This window comes from Coturnix japonica, unplaced genomic scaffold, assembly GCF_054131305.1.
Source record: "Coturnix japonica strain WE unplaced genomic scaffold, WE-NBRP24 Scf043, whole genome shotgun sequence".
In the NCBI taxonomy this organism is placed as follows: domain Eukaryota; kingdom Metazoa; phylum Chordata; class Aves; order Galliformes; family Phasianidae; genus Coturnix; species Coturnix japonica.
The window spans coordinates 3,850,452-3,872,533 of NW_028188946.1; the positions used below are offsets into that span (position 1 = coordinate 3,850,452).

The following is a 22,082-nucleotide window of genomic DNA, read 5'->3' on the forward strand; positions in this document are numbered from 1 at the left end:
GGTGTTGATGGGGGGTGCCATGTTGGGGGGGGGTTAATGGTGGGGGTGCCATGTTATGGGGGGGGGGTTAATGGTGGGGGCGCCATGTTGGGGGGGGGGTTAATGTTGGGGGGGGTTAATGGTGGGGGCGCCATGTTGGGGGGGGGGTTAATGGTGGGGGCGCCATGTTGGGGGGGGGGTTAATGGTGGGGGCGCCATGTTATGGGGGGGGGGTTAATGGTGGGGGCGCCATGTTGGGGGGGGTTAATGGTGGGGGCGCCATGTTGGGGGGGGCGTGTCCCGTCCCGTTACGGATCACGTTGGGCCCCTCCCCCCTCCCGCCCCCCCCCATCCCGCCCCGTACCGGGGCCCGGCCCAGCCCGCTCCTCCTCCTCCTCCTCCCTTCGTCCTTTCCGGTCCCGGTTCGGTTCTTTCCGGTTCGGTTCTTTCCGGTTCGTTCCGGTTCCTTTCGGTCCCGTTGGTTCCTCGTGCAGCTCCGGGTGGGGGCGGGGGGAGCGGCCGGGGGGCGAGGGGCTGTGGGGGGGATGGGGGGTACGACGGGGGGGGAGGTCACGTGGGGGAAAGGAGCCAATGGGAGAGCGCGGCGGCAGCGCTGCGTGGCGACGTCACGGTGCGGACGCACGCACGGCCACGCCCACGCGGCGGCGGCGTGATTGGGGGGGTGGAGTGCGCATGCGCGTGGAGGGGGCGGAGCGCGCAGGCGCGGTGAGGGAAGGCGGGAAGCGGAGGGGGGCGTGGCTTAATAAATGACGTCATCTAAATGGGCGTGGCTTAGGGAGGGGGCGTGGCTTGAGGGGGCGGGGGGAGCTGGGGGGGATTTGGGGCCAAACGGGGTGAAATTTGGGGTGAAATAGGGGAAAATAGGGGTAAAAAGGCCGGATTTGGGGCCACGGGGCAGAAATTGGGGCCGAATGAGGCGAATTTGGGGCTGGAAGGAGAAATTTTGGGGAGAAATAAAGGGGTTTTGGGGGCGGTTTGTATCCCCCCCCCCCCCCCCAATAGAATCCCATTGAATCCATTGAGCTTCATTATATTTAATGAGACCCGGCTACAAAAAGCGCAGAAATAGCCCAAAATAACCCAAAAAATAATCAAAATAGCCCAAAATAACCCAAAAAATAATCAAAATAGCCCCAAAAGACCCAAAAAATAATCAAAATAGCCCAAAATAACCCAAAAAAAATCAAAATAGCCCAAAAAGACCCAAAATAACCCAAAGGAAACCAGCCCTGAAGGCACAAGAGCCCCAAAGCACAGAGACCCCCCCCCAAAAAGACCCCCCCCCCCATTTAAGGCATTTATGGCGGTGCTTTGGTTCTGCTCCATCCCCCCTATAGACCCCATTGGTCTCAGCCCCATAGACCCCATTGATCTCAGCCCCATAGATAAACCCCATTGGTCTCAGCCCCATAGACCCCATTGGTCGCGGCCCCATAGACCCCATTGGTCGCGGCCCCATAGATAAACCCCATTGGTCTCGGCCCCATAGATAAACCCCATTGGTCTCAGCCCCATAGACCCCATTGGTCTCGGCCCCATAGATAAACCCCATTGGTCTCAGCCCCATAGATAAACCCCATTGGTCTCGGCCCCATAGACCCCATTGGTCTCATAGAGGGGATATGGGGGGGATGTGGAGTGATGTGATATGGGGGGATGGGGGGCTATAGGGGGGTATGGAGGGGCTGTGAGAGGATATGGGGGTATATGGGAGGGCTATGGGGGGATATAGGGGGATATGGGGGGGAATGGGGGGATATGGGGGGGATACGGACGGGATATGAGGGGCTATGGGGGGTTATAGGGGGATATGGGGGGTTATGAGGGGATATGGGGAGATATGGAGTGATATGGGGGGATATGAGGGGCCATAAGGGGATTTGGGAGGGGTATGGGGGGCTATGGGGGGATAGGAGGAGCTATGAGGGGATATGGGGGGCTGTGGGGGGCTATGGGGGGGATATGAGAGGCTATGGTGGGATTTGGGGGGGATATGGGGGTCTGTAGGGGGCTATGGGGGGCTATTAGGGATTTGGGGTTATATGGGGGGCTATGAGGGGATATGAGAGGCTATGGGGGTCTATGTGGGGTCTATGGGGGGCTATGGGGGTCTGTGGGGGTCTATGGGGGGGTCTATGGGGTTCTATGGGGGGCTATGGGGGTCTATGGGTGTCTATGGGGTTCTATGGGGGTCTATGGAGGGACAATGGGGGTCTATGGGGGGCTATGGGGGGTCTATGGGGGGCTATGGGGGTCTATGGGGGTCTATGGGGGGACAATGGGGGTCTATGGGGGGTCTATGGGGGTCTATTGGGGGTCTATGGGGGGTCTATGGGGTCTATGGGGGTTTATGGGGGTTCTATGGGGTCTATGGGGGTCTATGGGTGTCTACGGGGTTCTATGGGGGTCTATGGGGGGTCTGTGGGGGTCTATGGGGGGTCTATGGGGGTCTATGGAGGGACAATTGGGGTCTATGGGGGTCTGTGGGGGGTCTATGGGGGTCTGTGGGTGTCTACGGGGTTCTATGGGGTCTATGGGGCTCTATGGGGAGTCTATGGGGGTCTGTGGGTGTCTACGGGGTTCTATGGGGTCTATGGGGCTCTATGGGGGGTCTATGGGGGTCTGTGGGGGTCTATGGGGGTCTATGGGGTTCTATGGGGTCTATGGGGGTCTATGGGGTGTCTATGGGGGTCTATGGGGGTCTATGGGGGCTCTATGTCTCCTTGTTCCTCTTCTTGAGCAGTTTGCGCAGCTCCGGGGACATGAAATATGGCCGCTCTGCCGAGCCGTCGTTGCGCTCCAGGTCCTCCACTGCAATGAGAGGGGGGGGCACGGGGGGGGTCAAGGATGGGGGGCAGAGGGGGGTGGGGGGGGATTTGGGGTCATGAATGGGGGGCAGTGGGGTTATAGGGGGCAGTGAGGACATGGGGGGGGGTCAAGGATGGGGGGCAGTGGGGGGTGGGGGGGGATTTAGGGTCACAGATGGGGGGCAGGGGGAGTGTGGGGTGATTTGGGGTCAAGGATGGGGGGTGGGGGGGACTTGGGGTCATGAATGGGGGGCAGTGGGGTTATAGGGGGCAGTGAGGACATGGGGGGGTCAAGGATGGGGGGCAATGGGGGGTGGGGGGGGATTTGGGGTCATAAATGGGGAGAAATGGGGGGGACTTGGGGTCACAGATGGGGGGCAGTGCAGATGGGGGGGGATTTAGGGTCATGAATGGGGGGAAATGGGGGTGGGGAGGGGGTTGGGGTCATGAATGGGGGGCAGTGGGGTTATAGGGGGCAGTGAGGACATGGGGGGGTCATGAATGGGGGGCAGTGGGGGGTGGGGGGGGATTTGGGGTCATGAATGGGGGGCAATGGGGTTATAGGGGGCAGTGAGGACATGGGGGGGGGGTCAAGAATGGGGGCCGTGGGGGGTGGGGGGGGAATTTGGGGTCACAGATGGGGGGCAGGGGGAGTGTGGGGTGATTTGGGGTCATGAATGGGGGGCAGTGGGGGGTGGGGGGGGGGTTGGGGTCTTGAATGGGAGGCAGTGGGGGGGTGGGGGGATTTGGGGTCATGAATGGGGGGTAGGGGAGGTTTGGGGTCTTGGATGGGGGGCAGTGGGGGGGGATTTGGGGTTAAGGTTGGGGGGCAGTGGGGGTTGGGGGGGGATTTAGGGTCATGAATGGGGGGAAATGGGGGGGGGGGGGGGATTTGGGGTTTGAATGGGGGGTGGGGGGGTTATAAGGGTCAGTGTGGCCATGGATGGGGGGGGGTCAAAGATAGGGGGCAGTGGGGGGTGGGGGGGGATTTAGGGTCATGAATGGGGGTAAATGGGGGAGTAGGGGGGATTTGGGGTCAAGGATGGGGGGAAATGGGTTTATAGGGGGCAGTATGGCCATGGATGGGGGGGTGAAGAATGGGGGGCAATGGGGGGTGGGGGGGATTTGGGGTCATGAATGGGGGCCAATGGGGGGGATTTGGGGTCAAGGATGGGGAGTGTGGGGGGATTTAGGGTGATGAATGGGGGGTGGGGGGGATGTGGTCCCTATGGGGCAGCCCTATAGGGGATGTGGGTCCCATGGGGCAGCCCTATAGGGGATGTGGGTCCCATGGGGCAGCCCTATGGGGGATGTGGGTCCCATGGGGCAGCCCTATAGGGGATGTGGGTCCCATGGGGCAGCCCTATAGGGGATGTGGGTCCCATGGGGCAGCCCTATAGGGGATGTGGGTCCCATGGGGCAGCCCTATAGGGGATGTGGGTCCCATGGGGCAGCCCTATAGGGGATGTGGGTCCCATGGGGCAGCCCTATGGGGGATGTGGGTCCCATGGGGCAGCCCTATGGGGGATGTGGGTCCCATGGGGCAGCCCTATGGGGGATGTGGGTCCCATGGGGCAGCCCTATAGGGGATGTGGGTCCCATGGGGCAGCCCTATAGGGGATGTGGGTCCCATGGGGCAGCCCTATAGGGGATGTGGGTCCCATGGGGCAGCACTATGGGGGATGTGGGTCCCATGGGTCACTCACGGAAGCAGAGGAACAAGGTGTCCACACACATCCCAAAGACGCTGAGGAACCCGTGAGCAATGAGGTACGAGCCCAATAGAACCGTCTGCGGGCAGCGCCATTGGTCAACCCCATTGGTCAAATCCCATTGGTCAATCCCATTGGTCAACTCGATGCCCATTGGTCAACCCCATTGGTCAACCCCATTGGTCATCACCCATTGGTCAACCCCATTGGTCAATCCCATTGGTCAACACCCATTGGTCAACACCCATTGGTCAATGCCCATTGGTCAACCCCATTGGTCAACAGCCATTGGTCAACACCCATTGGTCAACTCCCATTGGCCATGATCCATTGGCCAACACCCATTGGCCACCCAACACCCGTTGTCCAACTCCCATTGGCCAATTCTCAATAGCCATCACCCATTGGTCAACATTCATTGGCCATCACCCATTGGCCAACACCCAGTGGTCAACTCCCATTGGCCAACTCTCAATAGCCATCACCCATTGGCCAACTCCTGATGCTCATCACCCATTGGTCAACTCCCATTGGCCACCACCCCCTGTCCCCACCAATCCCCTCCCACTGACCATGATGGGCACCCAATAGTAGTTGAGCGTCGGCGCCGTGTCCTCCACCAGTTGGATGCGGTGCGTGAAGAAGAAGAAGGCCAGGACCCCTGGGGGGAACAGCCAATGGGGGGAGAGTCTGCTTCAACCAATGGGGGCTGGGGAGGAGCCCTCACCAACCAATGGGAGCTGGGGAGGAGCCCTCACCGACCAATGGGGGCTGGAGGAGCCTCCTATCCAACCAATGGGGTCTTTGGATGGGTCCTCCCAGCCAATGGGGTCTGCAGAGCCCCCTCCCCAACCAATGGGATCTGGGATCATTCCTCCCAACCAATGGGATCAGAGATGGCTCCTCCCAACCAATGGGGTCTTGAGAGCCCCCTATCCAACCAATAGGGTCTTGGGATGGCTCCTCCCAACCAATGGGATCTGCAGAGCCCCCTCCCCAGCCAATAGGGTCTCGGAATCCCCCTCCCCAGCCAATAGGATCTGGGATGGCTCCTCCCAACCAATGGGGTCTTGAGAGCCCCCTATCCAACCAATAGGGTCTTGGGATGGCTCCTCCCAACCAATCGGATCTTGAGAGCCCCTTCCCCAGCCAATAGGGTCTCGGAATCCCCCTCCCCAGCCAATAGGATCAGGGGCCGCCCCCCACTCACCGACCCCCCCCACGATGAGCAGTTTGCCGAGAAAAAGGAGGAAATCGGTGACTTTATCCAGGACAACGACACTATGGGGGGAAAAGGGGAGAACAGGCCCTGTAAACACATAGAGCTCAACTGGGGGGGGGGGGGATGTGGGGTGAGGGGGGGCTATGGGGTGGGGAGGGGCTATGGGGTGGGGGGGAGCTATGGGGTGGGGAGGGGCTATGGGGTCAGGAAGGGCTATGGGGTGAGGGGGCGCTATGGGGTGGGGGGGGCGCTATGGGGTGCTATGGGGCTATGGGGTGAGGAAGGGCTATGGGGTGGGGAGGGGCTATGGGGTGGGGGGGATATGGAGTGAGGGGGGGCTATGGGGTGGGTAGGGGGATATGGGGTGGGGGTCGCTATGGGGTCAGGAAGGGCTATGGGGTGGGGGGGAGCTATGGGGTAGGGAGGGGGTATGGGGTGCTATGGGGCTATGGGGTGGGGAGGCGCTATGGGGTCAGGAAGGGCTATGGGGTGGGGGGGATATGGGGTGACGGGGGGGTATGGGGTGAGAAAGGGCTATGGGGTGGGTAGGGGCTATGGGGTGAGGAGGGGCTATGGGGTGGGGGGCGATATGGGGTGAGGGGGCGCTATGGGGCAGGGAGGGGCTATGGGGTGGGGAGCGCTATGGGGTCAGGAAGGGCTATGGGGTGGGGGGGATATGGGGTGGGTAGGGGCTATGGGGTGGGGAAGGGCTATGGGGTGAGGAGGGGTTATGGGGTGAGGAAGGGCTATGGGGTGGGGGGGATATGGGGTGAGGGGGGGCTATGGGATGAGAAAGGGCTATGGGGTGCTATGGGGCTATGGGGTGAGGAAGGGCTATGGGGTCAGGAAGGGCTATGGGGTGGGGGGGATATGGGGTGAGGAGGGGATATGGGGTGGGGAAGGGCTATGGGGTGAGGAGGGGCTATGGGGTGAGGAAGGGCTATGGGGTGAGGGGGCGCTATGGGGTGAGGGGGGGCTATGGGGTGGGGAGGGGATATGGGGTGGGGAGGCGCTATATGGGACAGAGGTGCTATGGGGCAGGGAGGCGCTATGGGGTGGGAAGGGTCTATGGGGTGGTTAGGGGCTATGGGGTGAGGGAGGTGTTATAGGGTGGGGAGGAGCTATGGGGTGAGGGGGCGCTATGGGGTGAGGAAGGGCTATGGGGTGGGGAGGAGATGTGGGGTGGGGAGGGGCTATGGGGTGAGGAAGGGCTATCAGTGGGGGTGGCTATGGGGTGGGGGGGCGCTATGGTGTTGGTAGGGGCTATGGGGTGGGGAGGTGCTATGGGGTGGGGGTCGCTATGGGGTGGGGGGGGCGCTATGGGGTGGGGGTCGCTATGGGGTGGGGGTTGCTATGGGGTGGGGGTCGCTATGGGGTGGGGGGGCGCTATGGGGTGGGGTGGGGGTCACTACGGGGGGGGGGGTCGCTATAGGGTGGGGGGTCGCTATGGGGTGGGGGTTGCAATAGGGTGGGGGTTGCTATGGGGTGGGGGTCGCTATGGGGTGGGGGGGCGCTATGGGGTGGGGGGGGTCGCTATGGGGTGGGGGTCGCTATGGGGTGGGGGGGTGCTATGGGGTGGGGGTCGCTATGGGGTGGGGGTCGCTATGGGGTGGGGGTTGCTATGGGGTGAGGGGTCGCTATGGGGTGGGGGGTCGCTATGGGGTGGGGTGGGGCGCTATGGGGTGGGGGGGTGCTATGGGGTGGGGTGGGGCGCTATGGGGTGGGGGGGCGCTATGGGGTGGGGGTCGCTATGGGGTGGGGGGGGCTATGGGGTGGGGGTCGCTATGGGGTGGGGGTCGCTATGGGGTGGGGAGGTGCTATGGGGTGGGGGTCGCTATGGGGTGGGGGTCGCTATGGGGTGGGGGTGTGCTATGGGGTGGGGGTCGCTATGGGGTGGGGGTCGCTATGGGGTGGGGGTGTGCTATGGGGTGGGGGTCGCTATGGGGTGGGGGGGCGCTATGGGGTGTGGGGGCGCTATGGTGTGGGGGGGGGTCACTATGGGGGGCGGGTCGCTATAGGGTGGGGGTCGCTATGGGGTGGGGGGTCGCTATGGAGTGGGGGTCGCTATGGGGTGGGGGGGCACTACGGGGTGGGGGGGGCGCTATGGGGTGGGGGTCGCTATGGGGTGGGGGTTGCTATGGGGTGGGGGTTGCTATGGGGTGGGGGTCGCTATAGGGTGGGGGTCGCTATGGGGTGGGGGTCGCTATGGGGTGGGGAGGTGCTATGGGGTGGGGGTCGCTATGGGGTGGGGGGTGCTATGGGGTGGGGGTCGCTATGGGGTGGGGGGGGTCGCTATGGGGTGGGGGTCGCTATGGGGTGGGGGTCGCTATGGGGTGGGGGTCGCTATGGGGTGGGGGGTCGCTATGGGGTGGGGGTCGCTATGGGGTGGGTAGGGGCTATGGGGTGGGGAGGTGCTATGGGGTGGGGGGGTGCTATGGGGTGGGGGGGGCTATGGGGTGGGGAGGTGCTATGGGGTGGGGGTCGCTATGGGGTGGGGGGGGCTATGGGGTGGGGGTCGCTATGGGGTAGGGGTCGCTATGGGGTGGGGGGGGCTATGGGGTGGGGGTCGCTATGGGGTGGGGGTCGCTATGGGGTGGGGGGGCGCTATGGGGTGGGGGGTCGCTATGGGGTGGGGGGTCGCTATGGGGTGGGGGTCGCTATGGGGTGGGGGTCGCTATGGGGTGGGGGGGGGCGCTATGGGGTGGGGGTCGCTATGGGGTGGGGGGGTGCTATGGGGTGGGGGTCGCTATGGGGTGGGGGGTCGCTATGGGGTGGGGGTCACTATGGGGTGGGGGTCGCTATGGGGTGGGGGTCACTATGGGGTGGGGGTCGCTATGGGGTGGGGGGTCGCTATGGGGTGGGGGTCACTATGGGGTGGGGGGTCGCTATGGGGTGGGGGTCGCTATGGGGTGGGGGTCGCTATAGGGTGAGGAGGCGCTATGGGGTGGGGGTCGCTATGGGGTGGGGGTTGCTATGGGGTAGGGGGGTGCTATGGGGTGGGGGTCGCTATGGGGTGGGGGTCGCTATGGGGTGGGGGTCGCTATGGGGTGGGGGTCGCTATGGGGTGGGGTGGGTCGCTATGGGGTGGGGGGTCGCTATGGGGTGGGGGGTTGCTATGGGGTGGGGGTCGCTATGGGGTGGGGGTCACTATGGGGTAAGGGGTCACTATGGGGTGGGAGGGCACTATGGGGTGGGGGGGGTCACTATGGGGTGGGGGGCGCTATGGGGTGGGGGGGCACTACGGGGTGGGGGTCACTATGGGGTGGGGGTCGCTATGGGGTGGGGGTCGCTATGGGGTGTAGGGGGGTCACTATGGGGTGGGGGTCGCTATGGGGTGGGGGTCGCTATGGGGTGGGGGTCGCTATAGGGTGGGGGTCGCTATGGGGTGGGGGTCGCTATAGGGTGGGGGTCGCTATAGGGTGGGGGGTCGCTATGGGGTGGGGGTCACTATGGGGTGGGGGAGGAGCTATGGGGTGGGGGTCACTATGGGGTGGGGGAGGAGCTATGGGGTGGGGGGGCGCTATGGGGTGGGGGGGGTCGCTATGGGGTGGGGGTTGCTATGGGGTGGGGGTCGCTATGGGGTGGGGGAGGAGCTATGGGGTGGGGGTCGCTATGGGGTGGGGGTCGCTATGGGGTGGGGGTCGCTATGGGGTGGGGGAGGAGCTATGGGGTGGGGGTCACTATGGGGTGGGGGTCGCTATGGGGTGGGGGGGGCGCTATGGGGTGGGGGGGGCGCTATGGGGTGGGGGTCGCTATGGGGTGGGGGTCACTATGGGGTGGGGGTCGCTATGGGGTGGGGGTCGCTATGGGGTGGGGGTCGCTATGGGATGGGGGTCGCTATGGGGTGGGGGGGTGCTATGGGGTGGGGGTCGCTATGGGGTGGGGTGGGGGTCACTACGGGGGGGGGGGTCGCTATAGGGTGGGGGGGCGCTATGGGGTGGGGGTCGCTATGGGGTGGGGGTCGCTATAGGGTGGGGGTCGCTATGGGGTGAGGAGGCGCTATGGGGTAGGGGGGTGCTATGGGGTGGGGGTCGCTATGGGGTGGGGGTCGCCATGGGGTGGGGGTCGCTATGGGGTGGGGGTCGCTATGGGGTGGGGGGCGCTATGGGGTGGGGGTTGCTATGGGGTGGGGTGGGGGTCACTACGGGGGGGGGGTCGCTATAGGGTGGGGGGCGCTATGGGGTGGGGGGTCGCTATGGGGTGGGGGTCGCTATGGGGTGGGGGTCGCTATGGGGTGGGGGTCGCTATGGGGCAGAGATGGGGCCATTTGGGGTGGTCACCGGATGATGTTCCTCATCAGGAGGGAGAAGGCGTTACGGGCCGAGCTGCAGAAGTTGGTGCCGTAGATGGCGATCTATGGGGCAGATGGGGTGAGTTATGGGGCGGGGTTATGGGGTGGGGTTGGGAAGCACCAAAAAGGGCCGGATTTGCCCCAAAATCCCATAGTACCATAATGTAGGCGTTTCTATTGAGGAACTTGATGAACTTCTCCAGGCACCAGAAGCAGCATTTGAGGCAGCACAGCAGCAGTTTGGCCACTTTGTTCTCTGCTCCTGTGGGGCACAGGGGGGGGGTGTGGGGTGGGGGATGTGGGGCGGACCCACAGCGACAGCCCCACATGTGGGGCAGCCCCACAGAACACAATGGGAGCAGCCATAGTGCGGCTTTGGGGTGCACTGCGGGGCCAATGTACAGCCCCATAGAGACCCCGGAGTCATCCCAGTGTCTGCCCCATAGAGACACCAATGTCACCCCAATGTCTGGCCCCATAGAGACCCCAATGTCTGGCCCCATAGAGACCCCAATGTCTGGCCCCATAGAGACACCAAAGTCACCCCAATGTCTGACCCCATAGAGACCCCAATGTTCAGCCCTATAAAGACCCCAAACTCATCCCGATGTCTGGCCCCATAGAGACCCCAAAGTCCCCCCAATGTCTGGCCCCATAGAGACCCCAATGTATGGCCCCATAGAGACCCCAAAGTCACCCCAATGTTCAGCCCCATAGAGACCCCAAAGTCACCCCAATGTCCGGCCCCATAGAGACCCCAAAGTCACCCCAATGTCCGGCCCCATAGAGACCCCAAAATCATCCCAATGTCCAGCCCCATAGAGACCCCAAAATCATCCCAATGTCCAGCCCCATAGAGACCCCATAGACCCCACAGACCCCACAGACCCCACAGACCCCATAGACCCCATAGACCCATAGACCCCATAGACCCATAGACCCATAGACCCCATAGACCCATAGACCCATAGACCCCATAGACCCCACAGACCCCATAGACCCCATAGACCCATAGACCCATAGACCCCACAGACCCCATAGACCCCATAGACCCATAGACCCCACAGACCCCATAGACCCCATAGACCCATAGACCCCACAGACCCCATAGACCCCATAGACCCATAGACCCATAGACCCCACAGACCCCATAGACCCCACAGACCCATAGACCCATAGAGACCCCACAGACCCATAGACCCCATAGACCCCACAGACCCATAGACCCCATAGACCCATAGACCCATAGACCCCATAGACCCATAGACCCCACAGACCCCATAGACCCATAGACCCATAGAGACCCCATAGACCCATAGACCCCATAGACCCACAGACCCCACAGACCCCATAGACCCCATAGACCCCATAGACCCCATAGACCCATAGACCCATAGACCCATAGACCCCATAGACCCCATAGACCCCACAGACCCATAGACCCATAGACCCATAGACCCATAGACCCATAGACCCCACAGACCCCATAGAACCATAGACCCCACAGACCCATAGACCCATAGACCCCATAGACCCATAGACCCACAGACCCCATAGACCCATAGACCCCATAGACCCATAGACCCCATAGACCCCATAGACCCCATAGACCCCACAGACCCCACAGACCCCATAGACCCCACAGACCCATAGACCCCATAGACCCATAGACCCATAGACCCCATAGACCCCACAGACCCCATAGACCCATAGACCCACAGACCCATAGACCCCACAGACCCCACAGACCCATAGACCCCACAGACCCCATAGACCCCACAAACCCCATAGACCCCATAGACCCCACAGACCCCATAGACCCCATAGACCCCACAGACCCCACAGACCCCATAGACCCATAGACCCACAGACCCATAGACCCCACAGACCCCACAGACCCATAGACCCCACAGACCCCATAGACCCCACAAACCCCATAGACCCCATAGACCCCACAGACCCCATAGACCCCACAGACCCCATAGACCCCACAGACCCCACAGACCCATAGACCCCACAGACCCCATAGACCCCACAGACCCACAGACCCCACAGACCCCATAGACCCATAGACCCACAGACCCATAGACCCATAAACCCCAAAGACCCCATAGACCCCACAGACCCCATAGACCCCACAGACCCCATAGACCCCACAGACCCCACAGACCCCATAGACCCCACAGACCCCACAGACCCCATAGACCCCACAGACCCCATAGACCCCACAGACCCCATAGACCCCACAGACCCCACAGACCCCATAGACCCCACAGACCCATAGACCCATAGACCCACAGACCCATAGACCCATAGACCCCATAGACCCCATAGACCCCACAGACCCCATAGACCCATAGACCCCATAGACCCACAGACCCCATAGACCCCACAGACCCCACAGACCCCATAGACCCCATAGACCCATAGACCCATAGACCCCACAGACCCCATAGACCCATAGACCCATAGACCCATAGACCCCACAGACCCCATAGACCCATAGACCCCACAGACCCCACAGACCCATAGACCCCATAGACCCATAGACCCCACAGACCCCACAGACCCATAGACCCATAGACCCATAGACCCCATAGACCCATAGACCCCATAGACCCCATAGACCCATAGACCCCATAGACCCATAGACCCCACAGACCCCACAGACCCATAGACCCATAGACCCCATAGACCCATAGACCCCATAGACCCCACAGACCCCACAGACCCACAGACCCCATAGACCCCATAGACCCATAGACCCATAGACCCCACAGACCCCATAGACCCACAGACCCCATAGACCCATAGACCCCACAGACCCCACAGACCCATAGACCCATAGACCCATAGACCCCACAGACCCCATAGACCCCATAGACCCATAGACCCCACAGACCCCATAGACCCATAGACCCATAGACCCATAGACCCCATAGACCCATAGACCCATAGACCCCATAGACCCCACAGACCCCATAGACCCATAGACCCATAGACCCATAGACCCCATAGACCCCACAAACCCCATAGACCCCACAGACCCCATAGACCCCACAGACCCCACAGACCCATAGACCCATAGACCCATAGACCCCATAGACCCATAGACCCATAGACCCCATAGACCCCATAGACCCCATAGACCCATAGACCCATAGACCCCATAGACCCCATAGACCCCATAGACCCATAGACCCATAGACCCCATAGACCCCATAGACCCATAGACCCCATAGACCCATAGACCCCATAGACCCCATAGACCCATAGACCCATAGACCCCATAGACCCCATAGACCCCATAGACCCATAGACCCCATAGACCCCATAGACCCCATAGACCCATAGACCCACAGACCCCATAGACCCACAGACCCCATAGACCCCACAGACCCCATAGACCCCATAGACCCATAGACCCATAGACCCATAGACCCCATAGACCCCATAGACCCATAGACCCATAGACCCATAGACCCATAGACCCCATAGACCCCATAGACCCATAGACCCATAGACCCCATAGACCCATAGACCCATAGACCCATAGACCCCATAGACCCCATAGACCCATAGACCCACAGACCCCATAGACCCACAGACCCCATAGACCCCACAGACCCCATAGACCCCATAGACCCATAGACCCATAGACCCATAGACCCCATAGACCCCATAGACCCATAGACCCATAGACCCATAGACCCCATAGACCCCATAGACCCATAGACCCATAGACCCCATAGACCCATAGACCCATAGACCCATAGACCCCATAGACCCCACAGACCCCATAGACCCATAGACCCATAGACCCCATAGACCCCATAGACCCATAGACCCCATAGACCCCACAGACCCCATAGACCCATAGACCCCATAGACCCATAGACCCCATAGACCCCATAGACCCCATAGACCCCATAGACCCATAGACCCCATAGACCCCATAGACCCATAGACCCCATAGACCCCACAGACCCCATAGACCCCATAGACCCCATAGACCCCACAGACCCCATAGACCCATAGACCCCATAAACCCCATAGACCCCATAGACCCATAGACCCCATAGACCCATAGACCCCATAAACCCCATAGACCCCATAAACCCCATAGACCCCATAGACCCCATAGACCCATAGACCCATAGACCCATAGACCCCATAGACCCCATAGACCCATAGACCCCATAGACCCATAGACCCCACAGACCCACAGACCCATAGACCCATAGACCCCATAGACCCCATAGACCCCATAGACCCCACAGACCCCATAGACCCATAGACCCCATAAACCCCATAGACCCCATAGACCCCATAGACCCCACAGACCCCATAGACCCCATAGACCCCATAGACCCCACAGACCCCATAGACCCATAGACCCCATAAACCCCATAGACCCCATAGACCCATAGACCCCATAGACCCATAGACCCCATAAACCCCATAGACCCCATAGACCCCATAGACCCATAGACCCATAGACCCCATAGACCCATAGACCCATAGACCCATAGACCCATAGACCCCATAGACCCATAGACCCCATAGACCCCATAGACCCATAGACCCATAGACCCCATAGACCCATAGACCCATAGACCCATAGACCCCATAGACCCCATAGACCCATAGACCCCATAGACCCCATAGACCCATAGACCCATAGACCCATAGACCCCACAGACCCACAGACCCCATAGACCCCATAGACCCATAGACCCATAGACCCCACAGACCCACAGACCCCACAGACCCACAGACCCACAGACCCCATAGACCCATAGACCCATAGACCCCATAGACCCCATAGACCCCATAGACCCCATAGACCCATAGACCCATAGACCCCATAGGCCCCATAGACCCCATAGACCCCATAGACCCCATAGACCCATAGACCCCATAGACCCATAGACCCCACAGACCCCATAGACCCATAGACCCCATAGGCCCCATAGACCCCATAGACCCCATAGACCCATAGACCCACAGACCCCATAGACCCACAGACCCCATAGACCCCACAGACCCCATAGACCCCATAGACCCATAGACCCATAGACCCATAGACCCCATAGACCCCATAGACCCATAGACCCATAGACCCATAGACCCATAGACCCCATAGACCCCATAGACCCATAGACCCATAGACCCCATAGACCCATAGACCCATAGACCCATAGACCCCATAGACCCCACAGACCCCATAGACCCATAGACCCATAGACCCCATAGACCCCATAGACCCATAGACCCCATAGACCCCACAGACCCCATAGACCCATAGACCCCATAGACCCATAGACCCCATAGACCCCATAGACCCCATAGACCCCATAGACCCATAGACCCCATAGACCCCATAGACCCATAGACCCCATAGACCCCACAGACCCCATAGACCCCATAGACCCCATAGACCCCACAGACCCCATAGACCCATAGACCCCATAAACCCCATAGACCCCATAGACCCATAGACCCCATAGACCCATAGACCCCATAAACCCCATAGACCCCATAAACCCCATAGACCCCATAGACCCCATAGACCCATAGACCCATAGACCCATAGACCCCATAGACCCCATAGACCCATAGACCCCATAGACCCATAGACCCCACAGACCCACAGACCCATAGACCCATAGACCCCATAGACCCCATAGACCCCATAGACCCCACAGACCCCATAGACCCATAGACCCCATAAACCCCATAGACCCCATAGACCCCATAGACCCCACAGACCCCATAGACCCCATAGACCCCATAGACCCCACAGACCCCATAGACCCATAGACCCCATAAACCCCATAGACCCCATAGACCCATAGACCCCATAGACCCATAGACCCCATAAACCCCATAGACCCCATAAACCCCATAGACCCCATAGACCCCATAGACCCATAGACCCATAGACCCCATAGACCCATAGACCCATAGACCCATAGACCCATAGACCCCATAGACCCATAGACCCCATAGACCCCATAGACCCATAGACCCATAGACCCCATAGACCCATAGACCCATAGACCCATAGACCCCATAGACCCCATAGACCCATAGACCCCATAGACCCCATAGACCCATAGACCCATAGACCCATAGACCCATAGACCCCACAGACCCACAGACCCCATAGACCCCATAGACCCATAGACCCATAGACCCCACAGACCCACAGACCCCACAGACCCACAGACCCACAGACCCCATAGACCCATAGACCCATAGACCCCACAGACCCCATAGACCCATAGACCCATAGACCCCATAGACCCCATAGACCCCATAGACCCCATAGACCCATAGACCCCATAGGCCCCACAGACCCCATAGACCCCATAGACCCCATAGACCCATAGACCCCATAGACCCATAGACCCCACAGACCCCATAGACCCATAGACCCCATAGGCCCCATAGACCCCCTATTCTGTGGGTCCCGACCCTTCATCCTGTGGTCCAGATACTCCAGGACGACGCGGACGAGCTGCACAATGGCCAGGATCAATGAACCAAAGGCCAACGAACCCGTGTGGTACCTGAAGATAGAAAGAAATCAGTGGGGTGGGGTCTCCACCAATGGGGGGACAGGGATGGGGGTCTCCACCAATGAGAGGGCAGAGATCTCCACCAATGAGGGTACAGGGATGGAGATCTCCACCAATGAGGGGATGAGAACGGAGATCTCCACCAATGAATGGCTGGGGATGGAGATCTCCACCAATGGGGGGACAGGGACTGAGATCTCCACCAATGAGAGGACAGAGATCTCCACCAATGAGAGGACAGGGATGGAAATCTCCACCAATGAGGGGATGGGAACGGAGTTCTTCACCAATGAGGGGGCAGAAATCTCCACCAATGAGGGGACGTGAACAGAGATCTCCACCAATGGGGGTACAGGGACAGGGATCTCCACCAATGGGGGGACAAGGACTGAGATCTCCACCAATGAGAGGACAGAGATCTCCACCAATGGGGGTACAGGGATGGAAATCTCCACCAATGGGGGGACGAGGACTGAGATCTCCACCAATAAGAGAACAGGGATGGAAATCTCCACCAATGGGGGGACAGGGACGGAAATCTCCACCAATGGGGTGACAAGGCCTGAGATCTCCACCAATAAGAGGCCTGAGATCTCCACCAATGGGGGTAGAGGGATGGAAATCTCCACCAATGGGGTGACGAGGCCTGAGATCTCCACCAATGAGTGACTGAGATTCCCACCTGAGCGCTCTCCCGAAGGCCGAGAACAGCGGGAAGGCCGGGATGTCGTGCGGCTTCTTAAAGGCCCAATAGTAGGAGGCGAAGGCGCCCGCCAGCGTCACCTGACCCAGCGCGATGGCGAAGTTGGCCAACCAGAAGAGCATGAAGAGGTTGAAGAGCTGCAGGGCGACCAACCACGAGCGGGACGACGACGAGCCGCCGTACGCAGCAAAATGGCAGCGGGAGCCGGGACATTGGATGGGAACTGAGCTGCTATTGAACGTCTGTGGGGGGAAAGGGGGGACGGCGACCAATGAGAGCAAGGATGGGACACGGACACAACAACGGCGACCAATGAGAACAAGGATGGGACAAGGACACAACAACATTGACCAATGAGAACAAGGATGGGACAAGGACACAACAATGGCGACCAATGAGAACATTTCCCCCCTATTTCCCCCCATTTCTCCCCCATTTCCCCCCATTTCCCCCCATTTCCCCCCATTCCCCCCCTCACCTCTGGGTCGCAGCTCTCCCCGGCCATGGGACACTCGGTCTCATTGACGACTTTATAGACGGCTTCGTTGGAGGTGGAGAGGAAACTGAGCAGCGTCACGTTAAGGAGAAACTGCTCCAAACCCCAAAGGAAACCCCAAAAATAATAGGGGGAAATGGAGATGGGGGGAGAAACCCCAAAACAATAGGGGGAAATGGAGATGGGGGGAGAAACCCTAAAAACAATAGGGGGAAATGGAGATGGGGGGGGAAATGGGGAAGGAAGGAAGGAAGGAAGGAAGGAAGGAAGGAAGGAAGGAAGGAAGGAAGGAAGGAAGGAAGGAAGGAAGGAAGGAAGGAAGGAAGGAAGGAAGGAAGGGAGGAAGGGAGGAAGGGAGGAAGGGAGGAAGGGAGGAAGGGAGGAAGGGAGGAAGGGAGGAAGGGAGGAAGGGAGGAAGGGAGGAAGGGAGGAAGGGAGGAAGGGAGGAAGGGAGGAAGGGAGGAAGGGAGGAAGGGAGGAAGGAAGGAAGGAAGGAAGGAAGGAAGGAAGGAAGGAAGGGAAGGAAGGAAGGAAGGAAGGAAGGAAGGAAGGAAGGAAGGAAGGAAGGAAGGAAGGAAGGAAGGAAGGAAGGAAGGAAGGAAGGAAGGAAGGAAGGGAGGAAGGGAGGAAGGGAGGAAGGGAGGAAGGGAGGAAGGGAGGAAGGGAGGAAGGGAGGAAGGGAGGAAGGGAGGAAGGGAGGAAGGGAGGAAGGGAGGAAGGGAGGAAGGAAGGAAGGAAGGAAGGAAGGAAGGAAGGAAGGAAGGAAGGAAGGAAGGAAGGAAGGAAGGAAGGAAGGAAGGAAGGAAGGAAGGAAGGAAGGAAGGAAGGAAGGAAGGAAGGAAGGAAGGAGGAAGGGAGGAAGGGAGGAAGGGAGGAAGGGAGGAAGGGAGGAAGGGAGGAAGGGAGGAAGGGAGGAAGGGAGGAAGGGAGGAAGGGAGGAAGGAAGGAAGGAAGGAAGGAAGGAAGGAAGGAAGGAAGGAAGGAAGGAAGGAAGGAAGGAAGGAAGGAAGGAAGGAAGGAAGGAAGGAAGGAAGGAAGGAAGGAAGGAAGGAAGGAAGGAAGGAAGGAAGGAAGGAAGGAAGGAAGGAAGGAAGGAAGGAAGGAAGGAAGGAAGGAAGGAAGGAAGGAAGGAAGGAAGGAATGGAAGAGGAAAGGGGAAGGAGAAAGGGAAGGGGAAGGGAGGAAAGGGAAGGAAAGAGGAAGAGAAAGAGGAAAGGGGAAAGGGAAGAGGATGGGAAAGGGGAAGAAGGGGAAGGGAAAGGGAAGGGGAGGAGAAATGGAAGGGGAAGAGGAAACTGAAGGGAAAGGGAAGGAAAGGGAAGGGGAAGGGGAAGAGGAAAGGGAAGGAAGGGAAGGGAAGGGAAGGGAAGGGAAGGGAAGGGAAGGGAAGGGAAGGGAAGGGAAGGGAAGGGAAGGGAAGGGAAGGGAAGGGGAAAGGGAGGGGAAGGGGAAGATGAAAGGGAAGGGGAAGAGGAAGAGGAAGGGAGGAAAGGGAAGGGAAAGGGGATGGGGAAGGAGGGGAAGGGGATGGGAAGAGGAAGGAGGAAGGGGAAGGAAGGGAAGGGAAAGGGGGAAAGGAAAGAGGGAAGGGGAAGGAAGGGGAAGCGGAAGGAAGGAAAGGGAAGGGAAAGGGAAGGGAAGGGAAGGGAAGGGAAGGGAAGGGAAGGGAAGGGAAGGGAAGGGAAGGGAAGGGAAGGGAAGGGAAGGGAAGGGAAGGGAAGGGAAGGGGGAAGGGAAGGGAAGGGAAGGAGGGAAGGGAAGGGAAGGGAAGGGAAGGGAAGGGGTATGGGAAGGGAAGGGAAGGGAAGGGAAGGGAAGGGAAGGGAAGGGAAGGGAAGGGAAGGGAAGGGAAGGGAAGGGAAGGGAAGGGAAGGGAAGGGGGAAGGGAAGGGGGAAGGGAAGGGGAAGGGGCTGGTGGTCCATGTGGGTGGATACAGGGCGGTGCTGGCCCAGTAGGCGATGCACAGACACAGCAGGAAGAACGTGCACAGTGGGAACAGCAGCGACGACATCACGTGACCCACAGCCCTGGGGGGGGGGCAACACAATTTGGGGGGGGGGGCACAACTATGGGGGGGGGCACCCCAATGCCAATGGGGGGCGTAACTGTGGGGGGGGGAACATCACTATCGGGGGGTAGTTCCAATGGTGGGGGAGGGGGGGGCATCCCAATGTGGGAGGGGTGTCTCTATGGGGGGGGTCGTTCCAATGGGGGGAGACATCCCAATGGGGGGGGAACCCCAATGATGGGGGGTATCCCTATAGGGGGGGGCCTCTATAGGGGGGTTGTTCCATTGGGGGGGTTAGGGGGTGTTACATCCCATTGTGGGGGGTTAGGGGGTGTTACATCCCATTGGGGGGGTTAGGGGGTGTTAGGTCCCAATTTGGGGGGGGTTAGGGGGTGTTACATCCCATTGTGGGGGGGTTAGGGGGTGTTACATCCCATTGTGGGGGGGTTAGGGGGTGTTAGGTCCCATTGGGGGGGGTTAGGGGGTGTTACATCCCAATGGGGGGGGTTAGGGGGTGTTAGGTCCCATTGTGGGGGGGTTATGGGGTGTTACATCCCATTGTGGGGGGGTTAGGGGGTGTTACATCCCATTGGGGGGGGTTAGGGGGTGTTAGGTCCCATTGGGGGGGTTAGGGGGTGTTACATCCCAATGGGGGGGGGGTTAGGGGGTGTTAGGTCTCAATGGGGGGTTTAGGGGGTGTTACATCCCAATGGGGGGGTTAGGGGGTGTTAGGTCTCAATGGGGGGGTTAGGGGGTGTTAGGTCTCAATGGGGGGGTTAGGGGGTGTTACATCCCAATGGGGGGGTTAGGGGGTGTTACATCCCATTGGGGGGGGGGGGGTTAGGGGGGTGTTACATCCCAATTTGGGGGGGTTCACCCACCTGCCCGCCTCCTTGATGAGCGCGATGGCGATGAGGATGCGCTTGCGGAGGAAGATGAGGAGGAGGATGACGAGCAGCTCCAACACGCTCAGGATGATCACTGCGGGGCCATGGGGGGACACAGCTGCCCCACGGCTCCGACCCACAACCGGGAGCTCCCCAACACCACCACGAAGGGCAGGGGGACCACCCAGAATCCATAGGGACCACCCAGAACCCATAGGGACCACCCAGAGCCCATATGGACCACCCAGAATCTATAGGGACCACCCAGAATCCATAGGGACCAACCAGAGCCCGTATGGACCACCCAGAACCCATAGGGACCACCCAACTCCAATATGGACCACCCAGTGCCCATAGGGACCACCCAGTCCCAATATGGACCACCCAGCACCCATATGGACCAACCAGAGCCCGTATGGACCCCCCCCAGTCCCAACATGAACCACCCAGAACCCATATGGACCACCCAGCACCCATATGGACCTCATAATGACCACCCAGTGCCCATATGGACCTTCTAAGGACCACCCAACATCAATGGGGACCTCTTGAAGACCACCCATCGCCCATATACGCCTCCTATTGACCACCCAGCACCCACATGGACCACCCAACACCCATATGGGCCTCCTAAAGACCACCCAATGCCTACATGGACCACCCAGCACCCATATGGACCTCATAAAGACCACCTAGCACCCATATGGACCACCCAACACCTATATCGGCCTCCTAAAGACCACCCAATGTCTATGGGGACCTCTTGAAGACCACCCAGCGCCCATATGGACCACCCAGCACCCATATGGGCCTCCTATAGACCACCCAGCACCCATATGGGCCTCCTATAGACCACCCAGTGCCCATATGGACCACCCAGCACCCATATGGGCCTCCTATAGACCACCCAGCACCCATATGGGTCTCCTAAAGACCACCCAGCACCCATATGAACCTCATAATGACCACCCAGCACCCATATGGACCACCCAGCGCCCACATAGACCTCCTAAAGACCACCCAGTGCCCATATGAACCTCATAACGACCACCCAGCACCCATATGGACCACCCAGCACCTATATGGGCCTTCTATAGACCACCCAGCACCCATATGGACCACCCAGCACCCATATGGACCTCCTATAGACCACCCAGCACCTATATGGACCACCCCCACCCACCCCCCCGAGCCCACCCCCCATAAGTACGTACTGAAGGCCAGCCAGGTGTGCCTGAGGTGCAGGTAGAGCCTCAGGTCGCTCTGCAGCCCCAGCTCCGTCACCGACAGCTCCGAGCCCGGCTGCCCCTGCAGGGCTGAGTACTCCATGTAGCAATGGAAGATCCCTATTTGGGGAGGGGGCTCGGTGGG

The 22,082-nt window shown here is 60.0% G+C and overlaps 1 protein-coding gene across 1 annotated transcript; it reads right to left on the bottom strand.

Moving 5' to 3' along the window:
* Positions 1-1,018: 1,018 nt before the first annotated feature.
* LOC146752646 (choline transporter-like protein 2) lies at positions 1,019-22,082 on the bottom strand. The gene is made up of 12 exons (XM_085531677.1): positions 21,926-22,082; positions 20,706-20,805; positions 19,751-19,843; positions 17,798-17,882; positions 17,299-17,561; positions 16,513-16,607; positions 10,191-10,294; positions 10,022-10,095; positions 5,730-5,800; positions 5,092-5,180; positions 4,514-4,598; positions 1,019-2,811 (listed from the first exon to the last, which is right to left on the bottom strand). The coding sequence occupies exons 1-12, from the start codon at positions 22,038-22,040 to the stop codon at positions 2,714-2,716; spliced, it is 1,272 nt and encodes a 423-aa protein (XP_085387803.1). The 5' UTR covers positions 22,041-22,082; the 3' UTR covers positions 1,019-2,713.

What these genes read in the sequence shown, in the direction of transcription:
- LOC146752646 (XM_085531677.1), bottom strand. Translation starts at nt 22,040, where the DNA reads ATGGAGTACTCAGCCCTGCAGGGGCAGCCGGGCTCGGAGCTGTCGGTG. An exon ending in GCACACCTGGCTGGCCTTCA is followed by an intron (nt 20,806 to 21,925) that starts GTACGTACTTAT and finishes ATGGCCCCGCAG; the next exon opens with TGATCATCCTGAGCGTGTTG. An exon ending in GGGAGAGCTGCGACCCAGAG is followed by an intron (nt 17,562 to 17,797) that starts GTGAGGGGGGGA and finishes TTCCCCCCACAG; the next exon opens with ACGTTCAATAGCAGCTCAGT.